Consider the following 25,176-nt stretch of genomic DNA (forward strand, 5'->3'; position numbering starts at 1 on the left):
ATTCAGGCCAAGCCCAATTCACGGATCAATGTCTTTGAACAAAGCCCACCCGCACCTTGGCCCAAGTTGCCATTGTTCTATTGTGTTATCAAGATGTTATCAGTGCAAATTTGAATCACACTGAACTCCACGAAACACTGTTCATGGGGGTCTTTAAAGGACTTTCTAGGACAGCGCCAAAATGATGGCGAATCGATACAGTGTCTGATGACGGTTGAAATGGTGAAAACATGCAATACTGGGTCGCGAGAAGTAGAAACCAATTTAAGTGACCTGTGTTAAATTCGTATGGATCCTTTCGATCGTTAATCATACATTGCTATCGACCCTGGAAGTTGGGCCAATTTGTCAAAATACGATTCATCGGGGCGAATTCTTTGGATTTTCTCTTAGTGTTTAGTTTTTCACACAAGAGTTAATTAATATCAAATACGCCATTAAAACAATTAACTAACATTCTCATAAGATTAATTAATCAAGGCAGTTCAATTAAATTTCACTTTGATGAATGAAATACTGAAAGACGATTTTCGACGATATGACTCATTAAAATTCATCAAATTACTCGAAGCTTACAAGGGAATTGAAAACGTCAAACAAATGATAATCAAGATTTGTGAGTTATTTTTGTTATTATGAAAGTCTCTCGTCTGCGGCGACAAAAAAACCTATCACGAAACCATTCTGTTTCCCGACGAAAACCATCCAATATTTCCAATCCTCGCCGATCATAACTGCATCTCGAACATCGCTCAAGTAGTAATTGATTCGAGCTTAACAGGCGTTTGATCTATGTCCTGTCAGGATATCCTGCTCAATCGCCGAGACAGATTTGCTAATTATTTCATCCAGGGATCAATAAGATGGCAAGAAATGACATAAAATAGGACAATATGCCTCGACTATGAATCTGATAGACTGCTATTTGGCGGTAATAATATTCCCGGGTGTTGGAGAGACATGGAGCGTATTGAAGCATTGATTAGTTTAGTTTCAGCGCGCTTCGATGAATAAATTTCATTAGAAATGCAAATAGAGAGGGTGTGATGATATTGGTATTTGATTTGGTCCTTGATATACTGCTTGGTGAGAGCTTAATATTTTAGAATTTTAATAGAGGTTGTAAGATAAGGCTAACAGGACGAAGTCTTCCATCATCAGGACAATAAATTGGAATAAGAAGATCAACTTGATCCTTATATTGGCCCCTCCAAATGGAACTTTACTGACGTGCTTTGGCGTAGGCTAATAAGACATCTTCGAAATTTACCGCAATAAGTCTCTTATCAGTGTTTTTTCAAAACCGCCCCTCTAGAACTCATGGCTTCATGAGAAACGTTCTTTTACGTACAACGGGTAGCTTTTTTTTACAATTATTGATATTCGCCCAGAACAGCCTTTAGTTATAATGATGCAAACCTACCATGAGGTTGTCTCAAATTGATAGCAGCCCCAGGGCTCCACATGATAGTCTTCATGCCCTGAGGGAAGGCTTTTTCTCCTTCGTAATGAGGATATTGACCGTGGTCGATAATTTATCCCCGATGACAAACCATTAACCCGGGGAATACGAAGCTATTGCCTTGTTTGCTTCTCACCCGTCCGCCATGCACCCGTTAGCACCTAGCGAATTCTACCATCTTCGAAACCTTTTTATGATGTTGAAAATTATATTTGATTTTGAACAGGTTAACTAGAAAAGAATTGATTGGAGAGACAGCATTAATCTTGTGCCTTCGTTTTTTTTGTACGGATGTTAGTATCACCCGCGGCTTAATACATTGTACATGTATGTATACAATCCGCGCTGCCCGCAATTCCATATAATTTGCCACCACGGGCTATGAAGCAGTACATTTTATTGCACAAGCATATCATTTATGGTTGGTGATTTGATTATATTGAGACCCCTTGAGATATGACGACTGTTAGGGGATGTTTAGCTGTCTGAACTGCATGTAACATGTACATGTATAGATGCACACGAATTCTCTCTTACTATAACAAAAATAACGTATGTACTTATGCATTACACGCGTAGAGATTTTACAATACAACCAGGATGTATCGAGAAATACTATCAACGCCATTTTAAAGGTTTTGTGACCACTTTCCTTGATTGAAATAGATTTGCATCATTTTGTCAAAGATTGTTCCAAATATGGGACGTCTGAGTTGCTTAATTGCGTGTTACTTTCGAGGCTCAAAAATGTAGACTAAAGAATTATCACGATCAATGTGATACATGTAATCTCCTAGAATCTTTCTATGATTCGTTCAGCTTGAGTGATATAAAACTTGATCTCACCAACCTACTCATTCTGCTGAACCAAATTCGATTCATCGTCAAGTGATCGAGGGCCATTTGTCTCCTCAAGTGTCTGGCGATCAATAGGAATGATTGAACATCCTCAAGAGTGAATAGGCTTTAAGAGTATAAACTCAGTCCGTGATAAATGTATTTGACGCCAGTAGATTGATGATATTGTACCGCTAGTTGGATGCGAGGTTTTCTGGCTCACAAGTTAAGTACCTATGTTGTTGTTTTTTGCGGAAGTCCAACAAATTTATTCGTGTACCTTCAACATGACCAAACATGGCGAATTGGCGGCCAGGATATTGGTGGTTAATGTACCAGTGCGGTTTACTAGTGCATCACACTAATCGTGTCACCTCCAAGTCGTAAATACAGCGTAAACAGATCACCTCCCCGAGGGAAATGATGCGCCCAGTGGGAACAATACGACCATTTAGCCTTAATGGCGTTTATATGGCCAGGTCGTCTTAGAGACTCCGGTGCACTGCTTCAGAACACAACACACAGTCTATTGTCTTTAAACAAAGGCCGCTCCCACCTGCGCCCGAATTCCCATTGTTCTACTGTCTTATCAAAGGGTTATCACGGCAAATCCTGATAACATCGATCCCCAGGTAACAACTTTCGTGGGGGTCGACATGCTTAAACCGGCAAGGGCAAATAAACGGATTGACACTTCACCCAACATTACCCTACAGCTCTACAACTTGGGAAACGTACTAAGAACCCAAAACACATTGAACCCTGGCATGGGACGAACAGGGATGAGCCACATATTCTCATCCATCACGTATGTATGTTCACTCATTTTTCACCATCTTCTCTCTTCAGATGCCATGGATAACACAAAAGACTGTAGTGTATTTATGCACGAGGAGGACGGTGCAACCATCAAAGGAAAGGGCACAGGGATATCCCACCTGAACCGATGTGAACTCCGTTTCGATGCAGATGTTAACTTCCATAGAGGAAGGAAATTCCAATTCCAGTTCAAAAGTGCCGATTTTGATGACTGTGACGTAGAGTTGAAAGTTTATAATGGATATAGCGATAGAGCAGGTTTATTGGTACGTATATATGGTTTCATCCTATAGAAAGAAAGCAGTCCATTGTTTTCTGTACACTAATGATCAAATACGCTTTCCCATTTTAAATGGTTAATATCATAGCAAGTACAAGAGCCATTATTAGAAGGCTCCCGAAGGCGAACGACTGCCACTCGTTGCTATAAGTAGTCGATGGTAACACGATACATCTTCGCTAATCATCGCTTCTGGCTTCAGATTTAATGAGCGTCTTCGCGTTGAAAGATTATAACGTACATGTACTATTATAATGTATCAGTACTGCAATGTGCTGCGTTTTACGCTGTATACTAGCGAAAGGACGCATGTATATAACGGGGCACGAAAAATTATATGTATAGAAATTGGAACACGAAGGAATTTTTTAAAGATCAGCGGCGACGACAAGAAACAGATGCCGGGGTAACCGTTATAAATGCATCATGACGCTCAATGTATTGACATTGCTCACCTTCAGACAACGCGCGGCGGAGGCTACGGAGGCAATACCGCTGGAGGTTCAGTATGTTATAATTGTTGTCCTAGGCGATGGATTCGAACGACATTTGAATATTCAGAAGCGGTCTTAGATGGGTGAAGCTAGAGTGTAGTCCTGATGTGATATTAGAAAATATTTTCCAACCAATTAGACCGTGATTACATCAAGCTCTCAACTCGTATCGATTAATAAGCTGATGAAAACAAGCAAGTTATTAATACCATATCCTAGTTAATTGCTTGTTAAGATCAATTTACTTCACCGCAATTGATCGATTGATATCGTTAATTGAAGCGCGAGCTTGTTATTTATCAAAGTGAGAGATTTTTGAAGGGAGATAAAAAGTTGCATAAGGTTGCTATCGGCCCCGACTAGAAGCCACGAACTCTGTCCTCCGGCAAAAGGTTCATGATATCATACTGGTCTGAGTTGAAGGAAAATGTTGTTTACCCTAGATTCTCCGATCTAAGACCATTTCTGAATATTCAAGAAACATGTGAGAAGCACATGGTCGTTCGATGCCATTCAGAATGTTCAATTTGGTTAGCAAAAGGATGATGGGTAGGCAACACGAAGTTGTCCAATGTTCATTACGTTCGGGCTTCGCCGTAGTGTCGATTTCTTCAGCAACTATTGACGCAGTCCTAGATCAGCGAAACTTGAGTATACGCACTGACTGTGCTGAGAACCAGAGGCGCTGTAAATGCCAGAGGCGGTTGGGAATGTGGCCAGATGGCTCCATCCCGTTATCATTCATACAATTTTCCGCTCATCATAGCAATGATGGCCATCGTTATGACAGTGCTATAATATTCAGCGACAAGAGCTCTCGAAACTAGGATTTGCCACTGGGGTCGTGATCTCGAATACCAAAAATCACTGAGAAATACGCCACTGCTCCATTCTATACACCATAAAATTGGATCGCAAACAACTTTTAACTCGAGTACATTGTCAGTCGCCTGAAGAAGGTGGCCCAAGCTCATTCATGTGAGGTTACTATATTAAGAATACTACTGACTGGTAGCCTACTTGTAAGGTCAGATCCAGAAGTTATCATAGGTGCTGACAGCAGTAGTTGTTTTGGACTCGACATGCCTCCTACCACTAGTAAATCGCTGGTGGACGGCTCCTCGTCAATTCCTCTGAGGCTTCTTGATAAACCGCCCAACAGAAACCTAGATCAGATTTCCCCATTGATTCGGTAATCAAGTCTCACGGACAATGAATAAGAAGCACTCAGGTCCATTGATTTCCGACGCAAGGATATCCTCCAATTGACCAGTACAGACAAACGGGTACCCGCGCATCAGTCGTGGTATCAGGTCCGTAGGGACGAGTGTCACGTTTAGATATCACAGTGCCGCCAATGATTGCTGGATCCGAGGTTCTTGGATCATCAAAGTTAGCATTTTGCATTCGTATACGCAATGACAACCTGGAATAACCACATTCCACACCATTTTATATTTCAAATACTGCCTCGCTCATTCTTTTCTGATATAGTATTATACATGTATTACATCAATCCTATTTCTATATTTGCAGGATCGAATCAACTGTGATCGCTCCAATCCTCAGGGTATTCTCTACAAGAGCAATGAACGCTTTCTCATGTTCCAACTTCAGTCACTCAGTGATAATAAAACATTAGGATTAGCAAAGTACCAGTTTGAGATTGTCATTACCGGATTCAGTTCACCCGGAGGTAAGTCTAGTAAGTAATTTACAGTCATCCGTCCGTTCAACTTTTTGTGATTTTCCCTTGTTGCAGGTCACTTTTCTTGTCATGAATCAGTACATCATGCCCTTGGTCACCGCGTAGGGAAGTCACGAAGAATAACCCTAGCCATGTCAGTCACGTACATGAGTCACAGAATAGGTGGTGTAAGGGCAAGCGGACATGACCAGTGGGATGATGATACTTATCTTCAATGCCGGAGACCAACATGCCCAGATGAACTGCCGAGCTTGCGAAACTTTGGACTTATAACAGAAGTCTATCGCTTTGCGAATACGCCCTTGATAACCAGGTAAACACGATTATTAATTAAGAAAAGAGAAATATCGTTAGTTTCAAATATCGAGTGCGCTGGTGTTGGAGCAAGCCCAACACAACCAGCGGGATGATGAGATCTACGCAACGATGGACACCAACATGACGCGTAGTATTGCCGACATGGCCGAATACGTGGCACGAATAGCACTTGTCTGATTGTTCGTTATCGACAGCAACCTCAATCACTGGAAGCGCAATGTTATCCCAAAAGAACACCAGTATCGATGAAAGCGGGCACGTCCACCGGATAAATTATTGCAAGGCGGGAAATACGTGAAACGGTTAGCAAGTTTGAGTACGGTTGAGAGAGCAGGAGGCGAGAGATCCTTCAGTTGGCAATCAATCATTGCACCACAGCTCCGCGGCGGCTCCGGCGGATTCCCAGGCCGATATTCACGGATGAAGACTCTGATTTAGTGATGTTTTTGCCCTTCGACTATTGATATATGCCGGTGGTATATCTTCGTGACAGCCCGAGTGGTATAAGAAGTATCTTGGTGGCTTTATAGTTCGGGTCATTGGGAATCCCGTGTAAGCGGAAGGCAAGCTAATTTAATCTGTACGGATGTTGTTGGTCGGTGCGCATTGGATGTTTTTGTGGTTGTTCATGATATGAGTGAGTAATGAAGGTTATTGGCTGTACGGAGATATTGCGAGGATTTCTGAGTCAAATGAAAGGATTCCAAATTATAACTGAAGTATTACAAGTATTAAACGACTTCAATTAAATAACCCATCTTCATAGTTTATTTGCTCAGTTAGACTAGCCTTAATCAGTTCCTTAAGGAACTCACAATGTCCCCTCAAACGCTGGCACGAACAAGTTCACACGAAGCTATGATGTTGGCACAACCATCACAGCAACCCGAAAAGTCACCTCAAGCAACTATTTGCAAAGTGTACAATCATCTCTGTCTTGCTGATGTTGCACTCTTGCAAACCTTGGGCGATAAACCATTTGTGTCGTTTAAACAGTTCTCTCCAGGACCGATATCATATTTTATCACATGATATCGCCGATGGAAAACTCGCGTGCTAAATCCGATATAAAAAAGGGGTATCTCGTCACAAAGTAAAGGAAATTAGGAGGAAAGAACGACGGCGATGATGAGAATTATTTTATTGTTGACAGAGTGTGTGCTAACGCGAATTTCAGTGGGAGTTGGCGAAAATATAATTTTGATTTGCTATATTCTGTCGGCGTGTGTAAACACTATTTGCCTGTTTTAATATTGACGCCGATAATTTGGAAAAACAGCAAAACAGTGCTTGGGTGAATATAACCTCGACCAGTGGCAGTGCAATCCTTGCCATTGATGAAATTGAAGAAGCCAACTTAAAGTTTACCGGTACTGTTTCATCAGACAATCTTGATGAATTATCCTCGTTTAACCAAGTCACTTCCGTTTGGTTCATTCTACGGCATCAATCCATTCATTAGAGCGACACATACAGCCTTGACCTTTGATGACGTAACTATTATCGAATGAATAAAAGAGATAAAATCAGCTTTACCATTAAATGTGACCTTGACCTGCCGAACGTGTTGTATGTACATGCAGCAATACATGTCAAACGCTTTGCACCGTCATTACGCTGTATTATAAAGCGATATTGGGATTCAGTTTTAATTTTTCCAATCAGAAGATCTTAATGAAGGAGACGAACGTTATCTGCTATTGACAGCACGATCGAGTTGTTTGACTGATCACTTCATCTAAACCTTCATCAACTGACGTTATCGGCCGTTAGCCTTGGCATCGTGCCATTTTTATGGGTTTAAAAAATTCAGTTACAGACATTTTTGAGTTGAATGCTTGCATACTGGGGAACGCTGTTCGTATTTATTCGTGGATCAGGAAGGGTCTAGCACCCTGCCAGAGGAAGACGCAAATACTGTGTTTTTACAGTAAATACAATACAACAATCTTTTGGTTTATTTACACTTGCCGGTATAGGCCGATCAACCCCACACAAGCCGTTTCGTGGGGATCGATGTCTTCAAGATTTGCCCCGATAGCCCTTTGATAAGACGGTTGAACAATGAGAATTCAGCCTTAGGTGCGAGCAGGCTTTGTTCAAAGACAATGGATCGTGTATTGGGCTAGGCTTGGATGCTTTTAACTGCTAGGTAAGGGGCAAAATAGACGTAACGAATCCACTGTTGCACGAAGCGTGTCCTCGACCTGCGAGATCAAAACCATGCAAAAGGTTAACAATGCCTGTCTCGTATCCTTAGAATGACGACGCACAGCCAATATTCGAGTAAGAAAACTTTCCAATACCCAGCGAGTGAAATTTGACCATGCCAAGAGTCGGATGCCCGGAAGAGTGAAGATCGCGTTTCAATTCACCATAGCAACGAAGTATTTCGTGTCAGGAATTCACGTCACCGACTCCGGCAAATGGTGCTCGAAACTCATTACTCTGTTTGCAAAAATGGAAGTCAATATAACATCGTGTACAGTTTGTTGGCAATCATTCCCACCGCATGTCATATTGAGTTTTTTATCGACAGGGAAAACTAATAACATGTTTGTTGGGATGCGAGGTTGTGTCAAGGGGTTGACAAAAATGTCAACTAGAGCTCAGTGCGGTGCGGATATGCTGCAAGCATGGAGATGAGCACTGAATGATTGATACAGGTAAGGCATGCACACTGATTTGTACCCCAAAAATGAGCAATGCACGCTATTCAAAGCACCTTTAGACCTGAGAAATAGTCGCTGTAACTCGCGCCGCCTAAAGTTCTGTTAAAAATATGGTATAAATCAGAATTCTGTTACCATGCATTTGAAAACAACTCATCGCCTCTCCACATGTTGCACAATCATGACTTGCAGAACTAATCTCTTCGAATCCGGGCATTATCGACCGCTACTCCATCACATCAATTATTTAGACCTCATCCCGCTTTTTCTTATCCGGTGCACCAAATCATACCAATAAGTTTGCGGGGTATTGTCTTTCCTGTTCAAACTGAAGACAGCTGTTCCTTCACATGAAAGAAGAACTCCATGTGTCAATAAAATATACGAGGTCGATGGACTCGGGCTATTTGGGGACGAATCTGACCGAAATGTTTAGGGTATTCTTCGTTTTCAACGCTGGTTGCCATCATGGTATGCCGAATGATGGGCAATGCAACAATGTGTACATTTACATTGCTGGACGTGTTTATCTGCCTCAACACTGCCGACCTGAAATGCACATGTTCAAAGTTGGAATAAGGAAGAGATTGTTCTAAGAGTGTAAGCCCTCTGCTGGTCGAGGGGTACCTTACAAATGCCTCAATCTTACGTGTTAGGACGATGCGTAACAGACATGACCCAAACCAGCTTAACGTGACATCCTATAAGGAAATCAGGGGTTGTAGAGCCGGAAAAGCGAACCTTAAGGATGCCGGCTAAATTGCCTTGACACAATACGGTGTAGCTGGACATTGTGAGTCAGAGCGATTATTCTATTACACGTCCAGCTAAGAATAACCGCATAAATATGAGCCTCCTTCACATATCTCATAGAGTATCTGATATTCTTCAGAGAACTTAACTAATTTCCGTCCGAGAACCTTTCTTTTGAACTCAGACCATTCTCTTGCACCACAACTACCTCAAACAAGCCGATCAATAAGACCTCCTCAGACTTCCACCAATTACCATTCCTCCCAGTATCTTTCTTTGCTGTTCCCACTCAGCGGTCTTCCTTGGCAGCCTTTGATATTGCCTCATTGTCAGGAGAACCAGGCACTGGCCGTCTTCCAGATTGTGTTTTTCCACCATCCATAAAAGAGGAATCCGTGTTGACCGGGCAAATAGCATTGCAAACAGATGTAAATGACAAGGCAGATTTATACGTGGGCAGAATTGTCGTTCTGGAATTGGTCGCCGACAATGACCGATACAGATAGTATATATTCTGAGCCATAACCACTGTCACCAATGATATTTCACCTCTGCATGCATTATACAGGCTGTGTATATTTACTGATGATCCGTCGTCAAGAGGACCAAGCAAATAGAGTCTTTCAGATTTGTGATTTACCTCGCCCAATAAAGATTGAGGAAGTTGATCGGACAAATAGCATCGCAAGCTGATGTATGACGAGCCATCGGTTCTCTTACCTTTATGTAAAGCTTATCCTTTTCGTTTTCCATTCAGATCAACCACAAACATATCGATCTTCCAGTTGATTTTTCTAAAGTTAATGAACCGTACTCTCTTCTTCTTCCTTCAGGCCACTGTGCCAGCTTCCTGTGCCAAAATCTGCTGTGTATTAGCGACGACCTCGAGTGTGACAAGATAGATCACTGCTTTGACGAGACGGACGAATACGACTGCGATGGTAGGTCAAACATTCTGGTTACTTTCTCTCAGTCCTTTTAAAAGGCATTGACCGCCATTTTGTAAGAAATCGGCTCAGGAGATGCCATTTCGTCTTGCATGCATTGCCATTAGAATTTGAAGTTAAAGACATTGCTCGTTTTTGTGCCATATACGCCCCACTTCGTTATCTTTCTTTCTCGCCAAGTCAAAATGTCAGACGTGCCAATAGTTTGATCTTGGTAATGAAACAGCGAACTCCAACTCCTTCAATTTATTATCAAGTACATGTGCTCGTAAAAACACAACTTAGATGAATCAGCAGCACGACAGCGAATATTTTTGAGGCTTTTCAATTAGTTGGATGCAATCTCCTTTTGATATCAAATACGCCTCCCTTATAAAAAAATATTTGAAGTAGAATTCTACTGTGGGTAATTTGTATTTAGGAGGACTGTGTTCGCCTTTTTATGAAGATTCTGCAACATGTAGGGTATTTTAACTGGCAGCTACATGTAAACCACTGAATCAATCGGGCAAATGTTGTGTTCAATTATATAATTATGAGGATATCTATTCGATGGTGCTCTTTTTCATTTGTGTCGTACTTTGGATCCTTCCCTGGAACAATCTGCAGTGCATCACAAAGTTATAGCCGTGGATTGCCATGGCACATTTCCCAGAGCCATCTCATGTCGCCAAATCCCCGTGCTGTGTTCCAAGCCGCCCTGATTGCAACATCCAGGGAAGCCTTTAAGGCGTGATGTGATTTACAGCAGCGTTGCTTGCTTTATTGTGGGAATTGATCCAGCGGGGTCATCATTTATTGTGTTGTCAGATTAATTGGATGAAGTGGGTGGCTATCAAATCATCACGTTTAAGGCGGTGTAGTCATATCGAAATACGCTGGATCGAGTTTAGTTAAACGCGTATCGTTTATTGAGTTGCTGCACGCAGATGGGAAGAACAATCCCACCGATGGTGAGTCTCCGGAGGGCCTGGGCAAGCACCCGTTGTTTCGTGAAGTAAAACATGATGACTGAGGAAGCATTCATGTATGTCCGACATTGGTGCTCCGCACCCTGCAACAAAAACTCCTGTAAACCCCTGGCGCGACTGAAAATGGCTAGGAACCATTTAACTAAAACGGACTGGGAGACAACATTCCTTCCTTTCAGTATCACCCACTCCAAACACACTTTCCCGCTGCACCTCGCCTCTGACTAATACGATGGCAGTCCTACCTCAAATATTAGCCTTCGTTTGATTGTTAACCACAGAGCACACTCCAATCAACCACTGATGTGCTTCTGTCAACAATCGAGCTAGTTAAAGGACGCCAAATTCGATTTTTCTCCAGCTTCTTGGAGGCAATTAATGAATTGGCGGAGGGGAGGAATCACAACGTACCCCTCTTAGTGTTCATCACCATGATGAAAAAGGCACGTGGATGTCATTGTGCTCGGCGCTTCTGGTGACTCCGTTGTGTTTGCGGAATATTTATAAGTTCGCTTTCTGTTTGCTCATCGTTCTCCGAGGGAACGGTTACGATATGTTCTGTGGTTTCTCACCTCTTCACTCGCCGTATGAACACCGCCGTTACGCACCACCGGTTTCCTACTTGACGTCTAGCAGAGCATTGGCGTGTGGTCATTACGTTTAAAAGCTGTTTTGAGGGAGTCTATGTCATCAAGATTTGTATTGATAATACCTTTGAGAAGACAACAGATCACAGGGAATTTAGGCCTTGGTGCGAGCGGGCTTTGTTTAAAGACAATAGACCGTGTATTTGGCGATGGCCTGAATTCTTCCAACTACGCGAGGTTAAGGGAAAACGTAATGGTGTGAAATCTGGTGTCAGAACAAACTATCGCTGCTAATATGTTTTTCCTTTTCCAGAGCTTGTCCTCAGCAAACCGGCCACCATTTCCATATCCGTTGGGTGTACCGTCTTTGTCTTGGTTGTGCTAAGCAGCTCGGCCGGTGCCTGCTACCGACGCCGACAAGCCAAGCTCGATGCCAAGAGGGGTAAGATAGACCTTAGTAAGAATCGTGTCATCTGTATTGATTTCTTTGTATACTTTTATACATTTAATTTTTTGTACATAATCCCTAAACTGGCACTGTATAACGTACTTTGTCGTACGAATGCCGCATCGCGCTTACTTCGGCGCTTCTGTAATTGGATGATGTTCTTTCGGCTGATGAAGGTATGCAAAGGTCTGCCACTCAGCAAATCGTTAAAGTAACAGTACTAGCTTGTATATTTGCTACACAGTTAGAATACTCCTTGAAGAAATACATGTACGTGTAATTTATTGAAGCATATTTTCTACAAAATTTGTAACGTCCACATCATTACATACACTTTATATATTTAATTCTGGCCTTTTTTTTCAGGATACGGCGTCCCTGGAATCACATACACTATAGAAGACGACGCAATGACGTCATCACAATTCGGGTCACAATATGAGGATAGTAATTACGACAGCGAAATTGAAGAGCAAACAACGAAATCCTGATGCAAACATTCCGCCATTGTGACCTACGCAGACTGCCCAACATTTTGGGGTTATCCCGTTCATCCGAAGGTTCATCACACCGAGAGTCCGAAAGCCCGTATGTTTGGCTTGAAAGTGTTCAAGGCCGAAGACAAGAAGACTAAGGGTTGTGACTACTGCTTCATCAACCATAACTAAAGTGAATTTCGCACGAGCAATACAAAGCCCCTCCATTTCCACGCGCCGACCTCACAGTCGGTCAAAAGCGGCGCTGATCGTGCGAAATCCACTTTTACAATTTCCCGACTTTTTCGACGTACCACGGTGCATTAATGAAACAGTTCGTTAACTGCATATAGCCTTTGCTCTGTGACACCCCAAGATTCTTAAACATCCAAGGGCCGGGTGTCAGTAAAACCACAGCCCTGAGGTTTTTGATGTAAGATCATACGAGAATGGTGATTGGCGGTAACATAAGAGGACGGGTATGAATACATGTGGCTTAAGCCGGTACATTGATTTATTTCATGGCGTTCCACCTTCCCGGAGAACAATGGATCGATGAAGGAGACCCCAAAAGGCCATTCTCCATTCACAATACGAATACAAAGGATTAATATACCTTATAAATAAAGGCAATACGGTAGCAAAAAACCAAGTTCATTGAAATTCGGGATGTTCTCTTCAAACCAGCACCTCCCACTATCCAATAATGTCTGCGAGAAACAATGGCGGAAATGTACGAAGCCTACTTTCTAATCAAGAAGTCTGCCATAGTGCCTTTTATCATTATCTGATTATTTTCAATCAGAAGTGTACATTGGCACAGGATACTGTAGTGTTCTATGTAATAGTACGATGTTCGTGGTTGATAGGCTTTTTGTTTCAGAAAAACCTGCATATTGTACCCATACTCTTCTATCCGTTTTGGTTACTATAGTTCAAAAGTAACTTTATCGTACAAATAGTCCCTAGCTTAATTAGAACTTGAATGCGTGGCTTTGGTTGGTTTTCATTGGATGGAACGCTGAAGCTGCACCTTTCATTACTGGTGGATTCCGTTTGGTTCCAACAATTGTATTATTTTCCTATAGTGACATAAAAGACTTCATATGATGCATGTATCAAATTAGAATTCCACGTCAACTACAAGGAGGCCAACTTATTAGAATCCGTACAGCAAAGCTGTACTCTGGTAGTTGCATGCATCATGCTACTCATTACATTCTTAATAGAATGAAGTTCATCATCACTCTGGGTCATCACTGTTAGAAAAGACAATACTTCGATTTTATGCGACTTTGTAATAATACAATAATATTGTATATCTTGTAATTTGTATATACTAAGTAAATATATATCTCGTTGATTATTTGTTAAGTAAATATATATACCATTGATTATGTACTCTCTTATTTCCATATTCTGATGATTATTCAAATAATGAAATGTAAATTTCCTTCCTTACTTAACAAAATAAAACTTTGTTGTAAAATACATCATTTTGCTTCTTTTATTTCATATTAAGTATATGCTTTAAGGCAGTCCATCAGAAGGTATGAATAGCATGACGAAATGGCGGGCCCGTGGCCCCGTCTGAACTCTTCCTCCTTCTCCATACCTGTTCCCTTCCGCTTACTCATCTGTACGGGCATATCGTCGCCGTTTTCACAATGTCATACGACAGTACAACGGCAAGATCGAGGACACTACCACCTACGACCACCATGCAACGACATCTAGCAGATCGAGTCAAGAAAGGTACCAACCAAGCTGTACTCTGGTAGTTATTACATCATGCTACTCGTTACATTCTTAATAGAATGTAGTTCATCATCCCTATGGGTTATCACTGTTAGGAAAGCTATGAATAGCATGACGAAATGGTGGGACCGTCCCGAATGGTGGGGCAGTCTCGAATACCTCCTCCTTCTCCATACATGTTCCCTCCCGCTTACTCATCAGTACGGACATACGATCGCCGTTTTTATAAGTTCACAAGACATCGAGGAAACTACCACCTACGACCACCACGCAACAACATCTAGAAGATCTATTAAGAGAGGGAACCAGTCGTAGGAAGTGAACCGGTCAGGAAAAGATCCCTGAACAACAAGTTACTTGCTGAACAACAAGTTACTTTGAACAACAAGTTACTTGCTGTTCACTTCAGGGCCCGGTTCTTTGCAAGTCGTACAACCCCTCGAAACTGCTTGATTCGTCTACTGAGACTCCAAGGCGGTAAACCACAGAGAAGCTAGTCTAAGATCATCGTTCAGGCCCTGTGTTCATTGTAGGTCAACTCCCAAAAGAGTAAGGATCAAAAACCCAAGAGCAACTAACAGCTTCCGATTAACATTTTTATTATATTTCTTCTGTACAGCTATTTACAAATAGGCCGGGTCTATTTGGCAAGCCGCTCGCCGAACAGGCATCTTTTTTTGTCCTGTTTGGAGAGCCGCTTGCCAAACAGCACTAAAAAGCCACCCTGTTCGGCCAGCCGGGCTTGCCAAACAGGTAAAAAATCTACCCTGTTTGGCGAGCTGGAGACTTTACTTTAATATTAATGAGTTCGGCTCTCCATTCAGGACAAGAAAAAGTCGCTGTTTGGTAAGCCGGGCTTGCCAAGTAGTTACTTCCTTTCAAATATCAAGCGAATCTCTCAAGACCCAAACATACTCCTTTGTTATCTCTTCAACACATTTATAAATGTATCCTTCGGCACTTCAACATTCCCTATCTTTCTCATTCTTTTCTTTCCCTCCGCTTGCCGTCTCAGAAGCTTCATCTTTCGAGTGATGTCACCTCCGTACTAAAACAGTAGAGGAAGAAAACATATTTACAGCAGAGACTCGGGTATTTTGAACACGGTGTTAAATTGTCAGAAAAATTGAGTCAGGTTTACATAACACATCACTCTATACTTACACACTTAGCTAAAACATCTTTCTTCAGAGCTTTGAGAGTTGCCCTACACAGTATTTTATTACCGATTGCTGCCTGGATAATGACCTCGTAAAGTTGCCTCGGGATGGTCTCGGCGAGTTTGTTGACAACTCTCTGGCCAAGTTTTCGAGCCTTGTTGGCATGGGCTATCATTGTAAGCTCATCTACCGGTTTACCATTAAGTTTGATGTCCAGCTGAAATTAAAGGAAAATATTTTAAGTTTAAATGCCCATGCGTTAGACTGTGTTCCAGGCAGTCCCTTTAAAGGATTGAGGGGCTATACCCTTCAATGAATAGGTCATAACAGGACTAAGATGCCAACAGCTTCATTCCAAACAATTCGAAGTATCTTACCTTGACAAGAGGTGACAACTGATAGCCGTGGTCTTCATAGTCAAAACTAAAGAAAAGAAAATGGAATAACAAAATAAGTCAAAAGAATCTTGTGGCAAGAAACCCAAGAGACCCCACACTAAATTAGGCTGGTTTTGTAGCATAAGTTTGATTTTGACTTTGACGAGGTTGCAGTAGCTTGTAAATACCTCATACAGTAACTAATACCACCAGTGAGTTGAATAATTCTATAAAATCCGCAATTCTGATGTCTATCCTGTTCCCCTGGTACATACCTTGCATAACCCGACGTGACTGACTTTAACTCGTCAAAAAAGTTTACAATGATTTCATTGAGTGGAAGCACGGCTCGGAATAGCACTCGGTTATCATCAATGTAGGTCTGGTCCTTGATTACACCTCGCCGATCCTTAAATGAGACATGCACAAAAATGATTGTTTTTTAGATGAAAATCGATTTTGAAGTCTGATTAAGTCCATAAACTTTAACCTTGTATATGTTGACTCCAAACTCCACCAGCCTGGTTCTGGTCCAGCGAAAGATGAAGAACTCGGATAACCAGATGATGTGCTCAGACCGAATTCTGAATTTCTTCTGAATTGAAAGATACTTACCAGACAAAGTTTAATAACATCACCAACATATCTGTCAGGTAAAATAATGGTACCGTTAACCATGGGTTCTTTGAATTCGGTGATGATGGCAGGATCAGGCAGCTGGAGGAGAATTTATATTAAGAACAGGTCAAACGAAGGTTATGGAATCAAATGCTTGGTGGATTTTGGATGCTGTTCTACTTTGAGTCGACCTGCTCCATTCACAGAGCCTGTTGAACTTGAACTTGCATACATGTATGGTACATAGCTGAACCAGGCATTCTGATGGCATGAGGATGAAAACATGAGTGGTTTTCAATTTTCGGCTCGCCAGATTAAAATATTCTCATATGACTTACCAAGCAAGGATTCAGTATTGTGATCTCATCACCACCATATTTCTTGATATTTTTAGGCCCTGTTACTTTCACTGAAAAAGAACATGAAATAGAGAGGAAACAAGTAGCCTACCAGAAACCAACCAACTTTTCTAGTATCAATCTAACCATGAACAGGCAGATACATTCCACTTTTAGATGAACTGACCTTTCCCCGGTACACCCTTGCCTTGGTTGAACTCATCATGTGGAGAACACCAAGGAAATGAAGAGGACATCCTTGGCCCTGGCCTGGACTACTAAAGAACACTTACCTTTATATGGCACATTAGGTGACGTCATAATGACCGAGGCATCATATTCTTGCTCCAGCCTCTGGTTGAAAACATCCATGTGAAGAAGACCGAGGAATCCAAGGCGCCAGCCTTGGCCAAGGGCCGGACTGAAAGAAATAGCAAAGCCAAGGTAAGTTTGACAAGTAGAGGGAAACTTGGAAAAAGCAAACTGAAAATGAGATAATATGCCATCTTTTAGTATCATTGTCTAAATCTAATGTTATCCTTTTCTAATAAAAATACACTTACCTTGTGTCACTGTATACTGTAACACTATTGTCATTCAATGTCAGTTTCTCTAAAGCATTTCTTAGTGAGGGAAATTCAGCTTGGTCCATTGGAAAAACACCAGCAAACACCTGAAATGAAAGAGAGAAAATCATGATTCTTATTCTGTAATGAAGAGAATACAGCGGGCTTTCATCCATCCATAGCTGAGAGCCATGGTTTTTTAAAACATTGATCAAGTGATGATCACCTGACCAGGGGGTAAACGATTCCAACTGGCTGCAGCTAATGCTGTGACAAAGTCTAGATGTACTAGCCCTTACCATTGCTCTTGCAGGTTTAAACCCAGGCAGCGCTTCCACAGGTGATGCTTGGTGATACAGGGTGTCTCCGATCTGGGCCTCGGCTGGTGTTTTCATCCCTGCTACCATGTAACCACACTGACCAGCATACCTGCAAGGAGACATACATCAGGTCCTATACCAACCATAGCTGGTTTAAAACCCTCTCCAGGCAGTATTTATTTTCAGTTATTTTCAACAAAAAAGGGATATGGCTCTTCTACCTTACCACTAGTAAATGAAAGAGGATAAGAAAAGATTGTGTCAAACAGCAAGTACGTCGTGTTAAATTGAAATTTTACTCACAGAACTCCAGTCGGAACTATGTCCGGATAGAGTATGCCCAACTCCTGAACTTCATAAGCTTTCTTAGAATGAGCGGCAACAATCTTGTCACCTGAAAGTACAGTGTAATACAATATTCGAGGGATGAAGCAAGTTCAGGCACTTCTGTTCAAATCGTATTCAAGTCAATAAAAAGTATTGTTTGGACCAGATTGAATTGGGTTCTTTCTGGGTGCCATCAATTCATTGCATGAACAGCAGTTGCTCGAGAATGTAATGGACAACAGTTGAGCCAACTCACCTTTTTGTATCGTACCACTCTTCACAGCCACACTGACGACGGCGCCTTTAAACTTGTCGAAGTCTGAATCAAACAGCAGTGCTTTCAGTGGTTGGTCTTCCCTCGCCTCAAGAGGTCTGGGGAAAAAATTGAAAATTGTGAGTCAAGTAAACCTGGATCTGCTAATCACTCACAACAATCGGCAGTCTAAGGTCTGCCTAAAACTCGGCAAGCTGGGAAATCGATTCTCAAGATTGAGAAATGAAGGGGTTAACATACGGTGGTATCCTCTCAATCACAGCTGTCAAAACATCTTCCACGCCCAAGCCTTGTTTTGCAGACACTTTCAACGTATCGTTTGGTTCCATGTCGAACAGGTTCTGTAACTGCAAGGCCACCACGTCAGGCTGTGCCCCCGGGAGATCAATCTTGTTCATCACAGGTACAATGGCAAGGTCAGCCTCGAAGGCCAAGTAGAAGTTGGCAACGGTCTGAGCTTGGACACCCTAGATGACAAAAATTGGAGAGGAGGCTTGAACAAAATAGTTTACCATGAAATGATGTGAGTATTTAGTGAAACTCCTACATTTAGAATTCTGAAATGCTACAATCTGTATCCAGGGTTGAAAGTATGTGGATTTTGAGGGGACTGATCTAATCTGTTGAATTGGATATCATCATGTGCCTGTGCCGCTTCGAACCGGGTGGTGAAATGGAAGTCTGTGTTAGCAGAGAGAGAGTATCCTTCTATCTGCTTAGGAAGGCATTTTCCCCTTACCTGGTTGGCGTCCACAAGTAGAAGAACTCCTTGGCAGGCAGAGAGTGATCTGGATACTTCATAATTGAAGTCAACATGACCCTGAAATCAGAAGGAATACATAGGCCTGTCACCGATTTATTCTGGAGATGAAGGCAATGATGAGCATGGACTTCAATCAGCAGCATCAATGGAAGCTTGAGCTAATTTTTAAGGGAAGCATTGATTCCTTTTTATTTGTGCCTGTGACTGGAAATCATTCACGGGTAGGGCCAGTGAAAGAAAATAATCGTTTCTTGTCCAAACCTCTCAAAATGAGCAATTATTATAATCCAACAAGACAGGTACTTACAGGTGTATCAATCAGATTGAGCATGTACATTTCCCCCTTGTATTTGTGAAACAGGGTGGCGGATTGTGCTTTCACGGTGATACCACGCTCTCTTTCAACCTGTAGCTTGTCAAGGACCTGCGCATTGCTCTTGTTAGCTGTAATAGTTCCTGCAAAAGAGAATACCTCACCCATTACTATCAAAAGAAGTCCCAATTTAGGGAGCCATCCAATCACTTACGCTTGCTCAACACATAAAGGCATTCACTTGAATGATATAGAAAATTTGCCCATCCGCACACCACTACATACCTGTGATTTCAAGAAGGCGATCAGCCAGTGTGCTCTTGCCATGATCAACATGAGCTATGATACTGAAATTTCTGATCCTTTCAGGAGGGAAGTCTTTCAAATCATAAGGTGACTGGAAATGGAAAAATGGCTGTTATAAACAAATTCATTGACAACAAGGTTAGTTTGGTTTAGTGTTTTTTGCAATCCATGTTGAAACATGAGTAGGCACTGGTGATGGCCTCCTCCCTTCCTCCTCTTTCCTGAGGATGCGGCTACTAGGCCTGACCAACGAGTACTGGCATGCAAAAAGCTCACTCACTTGGGCAATGCATCATAGAGAACACAGACATAACAGAAATTCCGAGCTACCATTCTCACCTTTTTTTTTTGAAAGACATCAGGAGTTTTGGCCGCCAGAAGATACCGATGAGTTGAGAACAATCTGTAATAAAAAAACAGTTCATCCAAAAAGGTGGTCAAATTGTCATCGAACCTAAAGGCAGAGGTAACTAAAAGTATGATATTTTCCAAACGTTCACAAGGCGACCACTAGATGGCGTTGACAAGATCGTGTACAAAATGCACGTAGGTCTACATCTACATTGCCCTTGAACAGAGAAACATACCGTTTAAACTTAACCACTTGCTTAATTTGGGCTATTCTGCATATTTTATGGAAAAGCAACATTGTATTGATCTATCAACCGAATTTTGTAAAATTACGACTCCATTTCACTGAAGAAATCGTGTTTTTATTCACAGAAATTTCGCGAAAATGTTTTTCATAGGCGCAGCCATATTGGTCAACAACCCCTATTTGCGACATTCCCCTGATAGAAAAACGATCAGAACAGAAAAAGTGAATTATTTCAAAATAATTAGGATCTAGTCAGATACATTTTAGTATATCGTATAAATGCTGGTTTGCTAAAATCAATTATTTGTAATACATTATGCTTATACAACGCCTTATGGTCAGTTTCACTTGACGGCAGATGTACATAATACACTACATAACTTGCTGCGTTAGGAACCTCTGAAAACAGAGGAAATAAACATCAATAATTTGCTCTTCTGACAAAATGTTTACGTTAAAGTTGCATCCTCACGTATCCAAGACTCTAGCAGTTCAGAAGGCCGTGATAAACCGGCTCAATGAGGGACATTTTTGGTCAAAAATCAGTTCGTCATTTTCTGTGCTGTCTTCTTCAGAATATTCAAATCTGTCAAATGAAAGAAAGACAGATGGAGCTTCCAGTCGTTTTTCCAATGTAAACTGTACGTGTTTTCTTAGTAATGTGATAGCCAGAGGAATTCGCTCTGATTTGAAATACACTGACTCTGTTTGTAAAGGACAAATTCAACAACAGGCATGTAAGCAAGAAATGGTCGATAGAAGTATGCCGGAGGGAATTCTAGCAACACGAAATGTATCTTGTAGTCAAGTTGTGACAAAAAACAATTTCCCAGCCCTCCAGACAATTAGAAACTTCTCAACAGGAATGGTAAGAATCGCATGAAGGTGGGGCACGTGTATAATCGACTTCTAAGAGAATTCCTGAATAGTCATTTTCCTGACTCGTCAACAGATTTCTTTACCTACCTATCGGGTGTTTGAAGTAAATCTTGGTATCTTCTGCAGTGTGATACTAAGGTCCAACTCCTTTAAGGAAAATGTTTTCATCTGTATTTTTCAGAGACAAAATGAAGCCAAGGGTCCTAGTCTTCTGACAAGAATGTTATGGAAAGTTGGCATTGGCAAACTAAGATACAACAAAAGTGTGAGTATTCCGGCATCTCGGGGTCACAGAGAATAAAAGCAGTATGTTTTGTGTATCTTGCAGTCAAAATATGGTGAAGGTCTTTTTGCCACTACATGCAAAACTGTCCTAAATATAATCTTACTACACTAAGGGGTCTTGAGAAGCGGCAGTGAATAGTATATGTGAACATGTTCTATAGCAGATGAAAATAAAGACAAATAAATAGAGTAAAATCTTTCTTTTTTTAAAGAGAATGAGATTGGCTGCTTGTAAGCTCTATCTGTGCTGCGATGAGTTGGTTGATCACTTTGAAATGACCCAAGGTAGGTATCAGGCCTTTTGATTTTTCCCTTTCTCAGTCTTCTGCTGTCATCCAGGATATAATCTCATTCTCATCTTCTCACTCTATGAAAGCAAGCAATTCACCTTCATTAGTACTATTGCAGTGCATTAAACGATATTTTAAAATGGTAAATTATCCGATTTTGACCACTGCTTCATCTTATACGGGTCAGCACAATTCTTGAGCATGTCCTTTCTTTCAAACTTGTCCAATCTTGTTTCAGTGCTTGGCCTGCCAGACACCTTCTACTCATGGTATCTCAGTATGGAGCTGCACGTTTGGTATGTTAATTGCAGTCCTCCTGCATGTATATCAGGTTATTTGTCAAAAACTTCCTCATCGTCACACTTCAAATTAGTCGATTGTACCTAAATAATGAGCTCATGGGTGTGTCCCAAAGGAGTGTCATTGAGAGGCCTGGATATACTCTGATATCCATTCTACAAGGTCACTAATCAGGTCCATGATTTGAATGCGAGTCACAGGCCTGTGAGTGAGTGACCTCTTAGAAACGATTTTGAAGAATTTGAATGGATTTCTTTCAGGTTAATGATGGTCAGACTTCACCAAGAAGGAGAGGAGGGCAAATATGTCAAACACATGCTGGTCAAGGCCTTGTGGGACGATGTGGAGAACAGAAGCAAAAAACTGGGGGTAAATATCTCTTCTGGTTTCAGTTGGCCAGATTGGTCGCTTAATTACAATGTTTACTTTCGTTTGAATAACTTACCTCAGTTTGTGTTATTGTTTCCAGCATGCAGCACTGACCTCAGCCAGACGTGTCGGTATCAAGGAAATAGGTAACCACTTTCAAGCAGCATTATTTGCTTACGATGAGGTATGTATAGTTGCCATGCCAAATCTCATGAAAATGGTTGGGCTGACCTAAATAGGATTCCAAAAAACTGGTGGATGTGCTGACTTAAACTAAAGTATTGTGTTGTTGTAACAGTGATGATACAGCAATTTTGACTGACTTTTAACATCATAATGACGCACACCTTTGGGATGCCAATACCCTATTGTTGTTTGTTTGTCCTTGAGCGACTCTGCATTTTCAAAGTGGGGCGGTCGGAAAATGTTTTGGTTGTGTTGATTTTTCAGTGGAGATCCTGGTCAGAATCAAACTTGTTGATAGTTCACTAATCCATTACAGGGGGCACTTGGTGATGATCGAGTCTTAGGTGCAGCCATCTGGAGGATTGTATTTGAAATGCAGGACGTGGACCCTGTGCTAATTGAACTGATTGTGGCATATGTCAGAAAACAGGTGAGACGATTTGTTACTTTACTACTTGAATTTGAAATTCTTCTTCTTCTTCAGCGTTCGCTCTGCACTTGGAGGGGTCATTCTCCTAGGAGTAATCCTCTTCCAAGGCGGGATGAGCGTATCCTGCGTGCCACTACGGTTAGGCGCCAATTGGGTTTATTGGCCTAGTGGTCCGACTTTGGCGAGAGAGATAGAGTCCACGCAAGCTACTCATGTTTCTCACGTGGTGGGGTCTTAGCTTGCCCTGGCATAGACACCAGGTACAAGGAACCTCGGTTTTGAGTCTCATTCGAAGGACTGAAATTTGAAATTTGAAATCTGAAATTTGAATTTGAAATTATATGAAGGAAAAAAACTGAGTGACTACTTTGAGGCCTGAGATGGGTGACTGTGATTGTTTTCGTATCGTTTGATAAAGGATTTCATTTTGCAAAAACATTTAATAATATTGTAGAACTTTGAACATTGACACATTGACACATGTAGAATATTTGTTCTCATGAATTGATCGAATATTTCATTTCAGCTCAAGCATCTAGATGGTCAATTAAGTGAAAATCTGCTTCTAAAAGGACAAACCACATTTTTACCAATTTATGGAGATGAAGAACTGGTTGATAATAGAGAGAAATTGGAAGAGATTCTTGCCAGGAGTATACAGTGATATTCATGGAGTAGACATTTGAGTTGTTGACTGTTAACCCTTTCAGTGCTGGTCATTTTCAAAATGGTGCACATCTCACTTGAACCAACAATGGAGTGGAATTGAATTAATAAAACTTGCATGTAAGTTTTAATCAGCTGTTTGCGTCGCCCCAAATGCAATTGACGCATCTGTCCAATGACAGTAATAAAACCACACAATGACTGTGTTGGGAAATGCACACATCCCCACGAAGACTCAACACCTTCGGGTTGCCCCCAAACGCAATTGACAATAAAGTCCAAAGACAAATAAGCCTTGTTTTGAGTGTTGTCAAATTAAAACTGCATCCTTTTCATCCTTTGTCGTCATCTTTTTCGTATATGTCTCTACTTCTTGGACCTTTCTCAAAGTTAATTTTGTGCCAAGAGTACATGGTATCGCCCAGTATCTGATTGAGAGCCTCGTTGAATGGACGGTAAAAGTCGTCCAACATTTTCCTTGTTTTCTTCAGCATCGGCTGATGGACGTGCTTCATGGCGGCTGATCCTTCTAACGATGGCAGGACCTTACTGGCAATTATGTCTATGGTGGCATTATTTCGTCTCTCTGGAAAAGAAGACAAAATGACACATGACAGTCAGTTGTCTATATCAAAATCGCGGATCTTGCTATGACCGACATCTTTCCCACCAGAGAGTCATGCAAATTCCCAACCAATTCCCAACCCGTTTCCCAGTACTCACCGAAAGACATAAAACTGAAAATATCCCTCAGAACTCCCTTCAAGTTTCTGTCTGTAGTATCCTCTGCTCTGATGAAATGGAACTGCTCCCTTGGAAACACTTTCAGCCAGTCGGACACAAAGATGACATACAGCCCTGCTTGGATACAACCCTATAACGAAAGTTAGCAGATTTTGAATTTTGGTCGCCACAGTCCAAGAGTTCACGAAGTGGAAACAAGCTGGCTTAAAGGCATTTTTGATACGGCCCCTATGTTTGTCCATCCGAGAGCCAGTTACGACTTCTCTCATTCAATACAGGAGACATAACCATTGATCTATTCCAGAGGTTGAATGCGCATTTTGACACTGATTGTCTCTTTCGGCGGGAATAATGCCGTAGGGAAACATACGCAAATGACACAACCAGGGCAAGAGAAATTCAGAATAGACCCATAGTACTTCTGGTTCGAATCTCTAGGACATAACATAACATTAAGATAGCATACGCACCTTGCTTACTTGACATCCGGGGAATATGCTTGGGTCGTAAGCACACTCTCTGATTGATCTCCGGCCG

The 25,176-nt window shown here is 41.6% G+C and overlaps 3 protein-coding genes across 4 annotated transcripts in view; 2 read left to right on the plus strand and 1 right to left on the minus strand.

Annotated features, from left to right (window-relative positions):
- LOC135493123 (uncharacterized) overlaps nucleotides 1–14,226 on the plus strand; it is a 32,142-nt gene extending 17,916 nt beyond the window's left edge. The window contains exons 2-6 of one of the 2 annotated variants that reach the window (XM_064780055.1): nucleotides 3,149–3,384; nucleotides 5,429–5,597; nucleotides 10,177–10,284; nucleotides 12,162–12,290; nucleotides 12,663–14,226. In XM_064780055.1, the coding sequence (XP_064636125.1) occupies nucleotides 3,149–3,384; nucleotides 5,429–5,597; nucleotides 10,177–10,284; nucleotides 12,162–12,290; nucleotides 12,663–12,787 (767 nt within the window). In that variant the 3' untranslated portion in view covers nucleotides 12,788–14,226. The remainder of the gene's footprint in view (nucleotides 1–3,148; nucleotides 3,385–5,428; nucleotides 5,598–10,176; nucleotides 10,285–12,161; nucleotides 12,291–12,662) is intronic. The other variant, XM_064780057.1, reaches the window with a different exon arrangement.
- An 886-nt stretch (nucleotides 14,227–15,112) lies between these two features.
- LOC135493111 (translation factor Guf1, mitochondrial-like) lies at nucleotides 15,113–20,650 on the minus strand. Its single transcript, XM_064780035.1, has 17 exons — nucleotides 20,480–20,650; nucleotides 20,232–20,295; nucleotides 19,872–19,983; nucleotides 19,581–19,729; nucleotides 19,250–19,330; nucleotides 18,751–18,977; nucleotides 18,493–18,608; nucleotides 18,213–18,303; nucleotides 17,889–18,018; nucleotides 17,587–17,696; nucleotides 17,317–17,444; nucleotides 17,024–17,094; nucleotides 16,683–16,784; nucleotides 16,343–16,476; nucleotides 16,068–16,113; nucleotides 15,695–15,907; nucleotides 15,113–15,578 (listed from the first exon to the last, which is right to left on the minus strand). Exons 1-17 carry the CDS (start codon nucleotides 20,539–20,541, stop codon nucleotides 15,453–15,455), a joined length of 1,962 nt encoding a protein of 653 aa, XP_064636105.1. The 5' UTR covers nucleotides 20,542–20,650; the 3' UTR covers nucleotides 15,113–15,452.
- Nucleotides 20,651–20,864: 214 nt separating this feature from the next.
- Nucleotides 20,865–24,230, plus strand: LOC135493121 (ubiquinol-cytochrome c reductase complex assembly factor 1-like). Its single transcript, XM_064780052.1, has 8 exons — nucleotides 20,865–21,358; nucleotides 21,551–21,634; nucleotides 21,867–21,939; nucleotides 22,183–22,240; nucleotides 22,505–22,613; nucleotides 22,714–22,797; nucleotides 23,116–23,229; nucleotides 23,756–24,230. The coding sequence occupies exons 1-8, from the start codon at nucleotides 20,936–20,938 to the stop codon at nucleotides 23,891–23,893; spliced, it is 1,083 nt and encodes a 360-aa protein (XP_064636122.1). The 5' UTR covers nucleotides 20,865–20,935; the 3' UTR covers nucleotides 23,894–24,230.
- The last annotated feature ends 946 nt before the right edge of the window (nucleotides 24,231–25,176 follow it).

The sequence above is a fragment of the Lineus longissimus genome, chromosome 9 (genome assembly GCF_910592395.1).
Source record: "Lineus longissimus chromosome 9, tnLinLong1.2, whole genome shotgun sequence".
Taxonomy (NCBI): Eukaryota; Metazoa; Nemertea; class Pilidiophora; order Heteronemertea; family Lineidae; genus Lineus; species Lineus longissimus.

What these genes read in the sequence shown, in the direction of transcription:
- LOC135493121 (XM_064780052.1), top strand. Translation starts at nt 20,936, where the DNA reads ATGTTTACGTTAAAGTTGCATCCTCACGTATCCAAGACTCTAGCAGTT. An exon ending in TCACTTTGAAATGACCCAAG is followed by an intron (nt 21,940 to 22,182) that starts GTAGGTATCAGG and finishes ATCTTGTTTCAG; the next exon opens with TGCTTGGCCTGCCAGACACC. An exon ending in CATTATTTGCTTACGATGAG is followed by an intron (nt 22,798 to 23,115) that starts GTATGTATAGTT and finishes AATCCATTACAG; the next exon opens with GGGGCACTTGGTGATGATCG.
- LOC135493111 (XM_064780035.1), bottom strand. Translation starts at nt 20,541, where the DNA reads ATGTTGCTTTTCCATAAAATATGCAGAATAGCCCAAATTAAGCAAGTG. An exon ending in TCGCCTTCTTGAAATCACAG is followed by an intron (nt 19,730 to 19,871) that starts GTATGTAGTGGT and finishes TCTCTTTTGCAG; the next exon opens with GAACTATTACAGCTAACAAG. An exon ending in ATAGTTCCGACTGGAGTTCT is followed by an intron (nt 18,019 to 18,212) that starts GTGAGTAAAATT and finishes GTCTCCTTGCAG; the next exon opens with GTATGCTGGTCAGTGTGGTT.